The sequence below is a fragment of the Pyxicephalus adspersus genome, chromosome 4 (assembly GCF_032062135.1).
Source record: "Pyxicephalus adspersus chromosome 4, UCB_Pads_2.0, whole genome shotgun sequence".
NCBI lineage: Eukaryota > Metazoa > Chordata > Amphibia > Anura > Pyxicephalidae > Pyxicephalus > Pyxicephalus adspersus.
Window position 1 is genome coordinate 51,578,714 of NC_092861.1, and position 9,941 is coordinate 51,588,654.

Consider the following 9,941-nt stretch of genomic DNA (forward strand, 5'->3'; position numbering starts at 1 on the left):
CAGATCACACTACACAACCATACACAACACACATAGCAGATCACACTACACAACAATACACAACACATGGCAGATCACACTACATAACCATACACAACACAATTAGCAGATCACACTATACAACCATACACAACACATAGCAGATCACACTACACAATCATACATAACACACATGGCAGATCACACTACACAACCATACACAACACATAGCGGATCACACTACACAATCATACATAACACACATAACAGATCACACTACACACACACACCAGCGCCCCCTTTGGCGCACAGTACACACGTGGCTCCTCCCACCCCTGGCTCCGGTCATGTGACTGTGATGTCATCACAGGTCCTTGAGCCCATTGTTGGCGGTGAACGTGCGGCTCCCTGTTGCAGTGGTCGGTGAGTGAGTCCCGGTGTCGGTGTATATCAGTGTACAGTCTGGAGATGAGCGGAGGAGTGTACGGTGGAGGTAAGAGGCAGACACAAGGCGGTGGCGGTCCGTTATGTGTATTATATAGTCGGCAATGTGAGGGCTGTATTGGTGCGGAGCCTCCATCACTTCATAGGGTGCAATGACTGTGAGGGGTGACCCGGGCTGCACAGGAGACTGGGGGATGCTGGCTTCCCCTGCAGCTAATGCAGCTAATGGCTGCAATATATTCATGATTCCTCTGCTGTACCCCAATATGTCACCCCCCATGCAATGTGCACCCCCACTTATGCTATGTGCCTGGTTTATATATGCACCGTGCATGGGAATGAATGGAGAGTCCATGCAATACTACAGGTGATATGGGCACAGGAGAGTAAAGGGCCTGAAGGAATGTATGAGGTGCCAGGAGCCCAGCAAGGTACAGACAAACCCCATTTGAATGAATGAAAAAAGTGGGAAAGCCTGGTCATGTGATGTGTCAAAGTCATGTGACCAAACTCTCCTCCAGTATTATGCAGAGAGCCCTGTGCTGCAGCCTGCATTCTATCCATGGCATATATCTCTATAAAATATCTATGGAGTATATTGTACTATGCTGGAGATCGTACGATTTGATGGCTGCATTCTAAGGATAGTGTGTGTAATATGTAGGCCAAAGATGCTTGCAATGTTCTTCATTGTAATTTTAGTGTACTGTAAAGAAACATTTGTTTTATAACCAAAGGACAAAGTGACAGGTTTGATTTAATACCCTCCTATCCTGCATCACTTACTCACCCTTTACTTCCTCCCCCCCCAAATTGTGATAAAGCCACTGCAAGGATGATTGGCATACTTCAGGGTATAGAGCAGGGGAAGGCAAACTTTTTTTAGTCAGGGGCCACAATCTGAAATAAAATTTGACAGAGGAGCTGGGCCGATGGGAGAGTGGGCGGGTTATGCCATCATGATGCCACTGAATTTGATGTCATGATTACATAACCCCGCCCATTCTCCCATCGCAGAACTGAGCCTGTTATGGGAGAGTGGGAGGGTTGTGTGCAGTGACAGCCCGCCCACTCCCCCATCGCAGGCCCAGATCTGGGGGACGTGCACCGCAGCTCTGGCCAGTGCGCCCCCCCCCCAGCGGGGGCCTTCTCCTGACCCTGCTCTGGGTGGCACCAGCCAGAGCCGCAGAGCACCAAAAAGGAAAAAGTGCCGGAGAATCATCCCTATTGGGCCGGAGAATCATCCCTATTGGGCCGGAGAATCATCCCTATTGGGCCGGAGAATCATCCCTATTGGGCCGTAGTTTGCCTGTGCCTGGTATAGAGGATCATATGGCTCAGCCCTGTGAGCTCTGACTATAGCTACTCTGATCGTACAAAGCTCTGAATTGAGCAGAAAAGGAGGGTTATGTGCTGCTAGTTGATGCGGACAAACCAATTTCTTTGGAATGGCTAAGTCTGGGTGATTTTAACCTATGTATGAAAAATCACACATGACCCTTTGATTGGCTGCCATGTCTAGGCATTGGACGTTATGCCATACGGTAGCACTGCACCACGCCACACTTAGGCTTGATGTGTTGAGCTGGATTACTGCAATGAATACGTCTATATTCTCTGTACACCATATTCTGCCTATACCTAAATTTCGTGTTTGTGTGGATTAAATGTATAACTAATTGTCCTCAAAGGTACTTGGAAATCCTTAAGTTGGTGAGTTTCTTCCAAATGTAGAGTCATAGGTGTATGATGTTTTCTTATTCTGGGAGAAGATCTTTATGGTTGATTTTGGAGAATGTTTGACTGTTGCTTTTGGTCTAACATTTGCCATTCTCTTACCCCACGGTGTAAAAGAACATAGCTGCTTAGTAGCATGCTGATTAAGTTCTGTTAGAGACCTCCTCATCCTGATTCTGGAAATGTTTAGTAACCCAGAGTTAGATTAGGGTTTTGTCCTATTGTTCAACCTATTAAACTCAGAATACAACTTTGTTTTCATTATAGTTGTGACATGAAGGTATCTTACACTATTTAAAATATCTTGTTTTTGTTGTTGTTTGTTTAGATGAAGTCGGAGCCTTGGTGTTTGATATCGGCTCATATTCGGTACGTGCTGGGTATGCAGGAGAAGATTGTCCAAAGGTAAGTCGAAAAATCCAATCAAAGCCTTATAAGCAGCGTATGTGCAGATGACAGATTGAATAATTCTTCTGTGTGTCTGACTATTTGAATAAAGTTCCTTCAATTCTAAAGCATATTATGAAACATTGCAGGTAGATTTCCCTACCACAATTGGTGTGGTACTTGATCGAGAAGATGGAAGCACACAGATGGAAACCGATGGAGAGCCAAATAAACCAAGAGGTCCAACGTATTATATTGATACAAATGCACTCAGGGTACCAAGGGAAAACATGGAGGCCTTTTCACCATTAAAAAATGGAATGAGTAAGTTGTTAGTTTTGTCTATCTGGGGTAAATGTTTGTGGTTGATATATTGAAGTTGAATTAGTGGGACCATCTACTAGGGTTGATCATATCAATGAATGAATGAGGAGGTTTGGTCATCCAAAAAACTTTTATCCCATACTTATCATGCTTTCTGTATCGCTAGACGGTTAGTACTGTATCCAATTGGTGCCTCTGTGTCATGATATCTGGGGTGGGAATTAGAATGATATTTGAAAACATCATTGTTACGATAAGTCTGGCACAAGTATGACCAAACCTGTTAGCATGCTGAACCCCAGCTCTGTTATATGCAGATTCTGATCCTGAGTCTGTAAAATGTTTTTATTAGACTATACTTCAAACTTCTGTAATACTAAGGCAATGGGGGCAGAAATTTTAATTAAAAAAAAATGTTACACAGATTAGGCAGCATGACTGTCATTTCAAGCATTGGTATTTATAAAAATCTGGGGAAAACCTGCCACTTGAGCAAGAAATCTTTCTCATGAAAAAACAAGGCTTTTGTTGTACTGAATAGGCACATGCATTTTATGGTGCTGAGATTGGTAAATGGTGCAAGCAGATTAGTAAATGAGATTTACAGAAACACACTTTTATGTTGTTATCTATCTCCTAGTTGAAGATTGGGATAGTTTCCAGGCTATTTTGGACCATACCTACAAAACACACATCAAGTCAGAAGCCAGTTTACATCCAGTGCTGATGTCTGAGGCAGCGGTAAGTAAACTTGTTCCCCCTTTCCGTGATTCATGCAATATAGTTTTAAGATATGTTATAGTTAGCTCACTTTTTTTTGTCATTTTGTTTTAAGTGGAATACAAGAGCTAAGCGAGAGAAACTGACAGAGCTGATGTTTGAGCACTACAATATTCCAGCGTTCTTCCTCTGCAAAACGGCTGTTCTCACTGCGTATCCTTTTTCAGTTCTAAAGCACTAAAATAATGGATCAATTTGGGTTTCTTTAGGAACAATGATCTGAGTTAATAAAAAATGTTTATAAAATCCAAATTGTTAGATCTAGGTTGTCTTTAACACCCGGAAACAGTTCATCAAAGTGTATGTGTACAAAAGCTACGATTCTCAACGGCCAGTACACCCTTGATAGCGGGTGTGTGCAGTGACATGATCAGTGTCATCATGGACTTGAAAATTTCAGGGTGTCAAAAGGTCCCTTTACCTGTTCTTCTTTAGCCTTTGGGAGTTTAGGTCACAAGTCCACGTAAAAACAAATAGGGATCTCCCGCTAGCTTAGTTTGAGACCACAGGCCCGCAAGGGTCTTACATTGAATTTGAGGGGTCCCTGCCTGCTGAAAATAATGTATGTACATGAAAGAAAAGTGAAATAAATATGTCTAGGTGGGATTAAAAAAATATCAGTATCTAATAAAAAAAGACATGCAAGTAGTCATTTTGGGTCGCTGTAACAAGTCATATGTTTCATTTTCTTTGCTGCGTTGTTTACAATTTTGTGAGCAGTGTGGTAATAAATCAGCCAAACAGGTCCAGGTATATAGATTCTGTAGCCAGTTTATGGTGATAACATTCAAGAGCCTGGGGATACTGATAATGAATCTAGATGATATAGGTGTAGATTAAAGTTTTCTTCTGTTTCCTCCCGGCTTCTGTCTTTTGGGAAATGGGATGTTGCCCGTACCATGATAACAACACCGGAAGCAGTTGGGGAAACGGGTACAGAGCTCTGTCTTCTTGTAACAGAAAGTGGCTGAAAATAAGTTTTACATGCCAGGAATAAAATGTGCTATTTTAATAACAGCTACAGATTTAAAAATATTGAAAGTAGGGTTTGAAAGTTCATTAGCATGTTAAGAGCTTATGGGAGATCCTAATAAACCTAAATATATGTAAACCCCATCATTTGTTCTGTCTAAAATAAATATTACCTTGACTCCTGAATTTAGATTTGCTAACGGTCGATCAACGGGTCTAATTTTGGACAGTGGGTCCACACATACTACAGCCATTCCAGTTCATGATGGATATGTACTTCAACAAGGTAAGAGCAGCTAAATATTAGTAATTTATCTATAGGTAGTGTGGAAGGGAGATGGGACAAGTGACACTGTACAGTGCTCATTTTATAGATTTTTCCTGTTTTGGGCTTTATTTGCAGTACTGCATAACTCTACCTACCTGAGGCTATCTATTAAAAACAATTTTAAAGTGAACCCTGTTATTATGTTATTTTACATTACTGGTAACTAGTAAAGGGCTAAAGGTGCATAGTAAAGCATATAAAATCCAATAAATGTACTGGATGAGATTATAAAGTAATGCCTGAAGAAAACACAAAGGCATATATTGACTATTACTAAACCTCTGTAGACTATTGCTGACCATTACTAGTTGCCTGACAGTCGGTCACCTGGCAAGTATGCAGAATAGGTCTTTTCTAGGCCAGAGACAAAGTATTGAGTCTAGATAACATAACTGCCAGCAAAAAAACATTTTCAAAGCTTTTGTCCCCAATATTTCTTTTCATAACAAGTTTCTTTAATGAGGAGAAAATACCATATCAACTTTATAATATTTTATTTGTTTTGGCAGGTATTGTAAAATCTCCCCTTGCTGGAGACTTCATTACTATGCAGTGCAGAGAGTTATTTCAAGAGATGAACGTGGATCTGATTCCCCCATACATGATTGCTTCAAAGGTATGATGAACTGTCCATCTAATAGGCAGCTAATATAAAGTGATGCTTTGTATTCAGCCAGATCATCAGGGTTTTTGTGCTCTTTAGGAACCAGTACGGGAAGGAGCTCCAGCCAATTGGAAGAAAAAAGAGAAACTACCTCAAGTTACTCGCTCCTGGCATAATTATATGTGCAGTGTAAGTAGGATGTGCCTATGTGGACTTTGTGTCAATATTTTTTTAATATACAGTACTAAATCCATTTTCATATTTTTCAGTGTGTGATCCAGGATTTCCAGGCATCTGTTCTTCAAGTGTCAGACTCCACCTATGATGAGCAGTAAGTTTACAAACATTTCAGTAGTCCAAAACAAAATTGTTTTAAAAAACACCTCAATCTTTTAACTAAGTTTTAACTTAAAACTTTACCTTTTTTTATCCATTGTATACACCAAGACTGGATGTTATGACCTGCCTTAATCAGCACAAAATGCTGTCTTATTTTCTAGAGTGGCAGCTCAGATGCCTACTGTCCATTACGAGTTTCCAAACGGTTATAACTGTGATTTTGGAGCAGAACGTCTGAAAATTCCAGAAGGATTGTTTGATCCTTCAAATGTTAAGGTGAGGTTTTTTTTAGCGAATTAACCTAATTTTTTTTGTTTTGTTTTGTTTTTTAATGGCAATACTGCAGCAAGACCCAATACAAAAAGCTCCTTTGTTTTAGGCTGTGTGATTGGGTTTACACTACTTAATACATAAAAACTTCCAACTACCTGTTTTTACATCCTAGGGCAACTTTGTCAAAACAAAAGACTTAAATGTAGCTTGCTTTTTAAATAATGCAAATATTGTTCTATATTATAGGCCATATTTATTTGAAAGCCTGTTTATCCTGTTTATCCACCATAAGTTAAAATGCAGTTTAAACATGTTCTAATCTATTTTTCTTATTCGCCTTCATAGGGCTTATCTGGTAACACCATGCTTGGGGTCAGCCATGTTGTTACAACGAGTGTTGGAATGTGTGATATTGACATCAGACCGGTAAGTGTAAAGCCAATATATTTCTTCCTATGCGTTTAAAACTAGTGCAGTTCCTATGTTCATATTATTAAATTTGGAATTTTATATCCCATTTACTGGTATCCATAGAGCATGCAGATTTTTGTTCATCAGCACTTTTATTTTCTCACCATGTCCCATTCTGAGCATGACCAGAAAGTGTCAGCTGTGAAAGACATTGGATTATACCAACAGGGTGAAAGCTTTTTATGGTAATATAGTTAGCAGGTTTCTGTGGGTAGTTTGACACCTATTGTCAGCCTTTGTTGCTAATGAAATAAGACTCATACTTGCCAGTAGATCTCCTTACTGCATAAGGAATTATGATTGTTATTATTATTGAGGATAATATGAATATTCAATAATGAAATTCCTGCTGTAGGTTCTAAAGCAGTCATTAGCAAAGGTGTGAACACACAACAATTGCACATAAAAAGATGATATAGCACAAAGTCATATGTGCTGAAAAAAGAGTTAACTAACACAAATATAAATACAATACTTATAACAAATAATACCACTGTTACAAAGTGGGACTACAAGCAAGAGTCGCACATCTCTGTGTCCCCTCTCAATGGGTCACACCTCTACTTCTCTGCTTCTGCCTTTTGCCTTGTGCCCCCAAACATTCACTTCTTATCCTCCTTTTACAATTCTCCTTTCCTGTGTGATTTACCTTTCCAGTATGTCCTATTCAGCATAAGCAGTGCAACTTCCTATGATGAGTGGTTTTTAATGTCAGCAAATGGCCTGCATCAACAATACTACCTCAAATAAAGAAATGCAGGAATGCCATTGCTACAAGGAGTGGGGTCCTCTCTCTACAGATGTAGCATAATTTATTAGGCTGCTACTCATCAAAGGATGTTTCTGATATACTTACTAAAGCAGGAAAACATGTTTAGATGCAAAGGATCTACAAACAAAGACTAAAACTCGGGCCAACACAAAGAATGTACTAATATAAGTCCAGCTACACATAAGCAAATGGTATTTGCAATGTAATATTGCAGACTAAAGAATAGATATATGCGTAACAATGGTCTGCAGATTTCAAGTAGGATAAAATAAAATAGCAATATTTGAGACTTAAAATTTAATTTTTGTTTATTCATTTTTTCCAGGGGTTGTATGGTAGTGTGATTGTTGCAGGAGGAAATACACTAGTACAAGGATTTACTGACAGGCTGACAAGAGAACTCTCACAGAAGACCCCTCCGGTATGTACATTTGTTGTAATGATTGTGCTTTCTACCCTAGAAAGTTAGTAAGACCTCTGATATAAATTAAATTGGGTATCTAAACCCAAACCAAATATGTGAAAAATTGCAGCTTACCACCTTGGATGTAGTGCCATAGAGCCATGGTTGTCATCCATGCTGAACTTCAAGCATGTCTTCTTTTTGTAATTTTTCATTACATTAGAGCTGACGGGTAAAGTAGTTTACATAATAAGATTGTTTTGAATTCCATTAATTTTCACGCACACTAAATTTCTTGTCAAATATTGAGGATTTCGTAAAGCTAATTTTAGTGTTTGTTAAAATATAGAAAAGGTTACAAAATATATCTTGTGCTTTTTACCATATGCCTACTATAATGAGCAAATATCAGAACCTATGTCAGTTTTTTGTTGCTTTCTCTGCTCCCACAATTAAAAATTCCATTACCGCTTCTGGGAGGTTACAAATCAATGATGTTGACCAATATTCTTGTTCAGGGTGGTCGGGTATGATTAATATTGAAAGGAGCCCACATGGTCTTAGCTTTCATTGTGCTTGGTAACAATTATAGAATGTAATATTATGAGCCACATCTTCAAATTAATTTTCTTAGATTTTCATCAATTATCTCCTCTTTGTTTAATATTTGACTGTGCTTGTAGCCTAGTTTATCATTTGTAAAATGTAGCCTTTTAATAATCCCAAAATAAAGTGATTAGTAAACATTGATACCCAGCATACAAGTGCTAGAACGTTGTTGATTAAAAAAAGTTAGTTAATATAATCAATAACATTATCATTTTCTTTATTTTACTGTTACTATACCTAAAATAATTCCTGTGTTAAATCTGTGCAGAAATGTTTATATCTAAGTAAAAAGAAGTAAAAAAAATACACTGTACTAGTTTTCTATCTGTGTTTCCTTAAAACTTTCTAAAGTTCCCACTACTAAACCAATGCCAATCCAGCAATATTTATTCTGAGATTGGGAATTTGCATATTGTGCTCTCTCTCACGTAGAATAAGTGAAGTATTGTTACATCTGATTGGGTTTTTTATAAAACGTTAATATTGTAACTTCAGTAATTTTTTAGCTTCTTACTAATTACATTTTTTTTCGTGTTTTTCCACCTCGCAGAGTATGAGATTAAAGTTGATTGCAAACAACACAACAGTGGAAAGGCGGTTTAGTTCCTGGATTGGTGGCTCTATCCTTGCTTCTCTGGTGAGTAATTGGTGACTGGATGGATTTCTTTTTTTTTTTTGTACAGGTGTTCTGATTGTGCTTAAGCTTACAGTGAAAAGTGTGTTGAAATGTACCTAGCTCCAAGCAGTGAATATCATGCTTCTATGTTAATATTCCTAAAACTTTATGGTCAGGTGAGCCAAACATGTTTGTCACAGCCAGTCTTGGTACTGTATGTGCCTTTTCTGTCTGTGATCAGCTTCAGATTATTTCAGGCTGTTTTAGATTGTAGTAATGCTTCTACTTGCATATATAAATGAATAGCTCTATGATAATAGCAAGCATTGCCTAAAAACTATATTCTTAAGCCAAGAAGTGTGTCAACAACAATGTTATTTCCAGTGCAACTAATTAAATGTTATTTTTCTATACAGGGAACCTTCCAACAGATGTGGATCTCCAAACAGGAGTATGAAGAAGGAGGAAAGCAATGTGTGGAAAGAAAGTGCCCTTAGTCTGTTCCAGACTTTACTCTGTCCTTGTGCCCTTTTCTGAAATAGCTTTAGTGTACTCAGGAAACCCACGGACTTGTTTTGTAGTTAAAATCTTTTTTTCCCCCCTTTGATCCCTCAATAGACATTTGTCAGGTTGCCAGACACATGCTTACAATGTGTATGTATTTCCAAGCAATAACCTATTTTTTTAAGCCTCTATTAAAGCACCCTTCCTTCTTTTTTAATGTGCTGTTTCTTAAGACATGATATACAACAAGATTTGTTGGCTGTGTAAATGAGTTAATAATGCCAGCCTCTAAATGATTTTGTAATAAAATATTTAAAATATGTTATTGAACTTTTTTTAGCATATAGGTCAACATGCTGATGAATTGTTGGGTATTAAAGTCACTGCCTAAACCTAAAA

General features: G+C 38.3%; 1 protein-coding gene across 1 annotated transcript; it reads left to right on the forward strand.

Annotated features, from left to right (window-relative positions):
* The first annotated feature begins 327 nt into the window (after positions 1 to 327).
* On the forward strand, positions 328 to 9,941 carry LOC140328494 (actin-like protein 6A). The gene is made up of 14 exons (XM_072408144.1): positions 328 to 472; positions 2,489 to 2,565; positions 2,697 to 2,871; positions 3,512 to 3,612; positions 3,707 to 3,804; positions 4,815 to 4,909; positions 5,461 to 5,567; positions 5,655 to 5,744; positions 5,825 to 5,886; positions 6,056 to 6,170; positions 6,513 to 6,593; positions 7,736 to 7,831; positions 8,973 to 9,059; positions 9,455 to 9,941. Exons 1-14 carry the CDS (start codon positions 448 to 450, stop codon positions 9,533 to 9,535), a joined length of 1,290 nt encoding a protein of 429 aa, XP_072264245.1. The 5' UTR covers positions 328 to 447; the 3' UTR covers positions 9,536 to 9,941.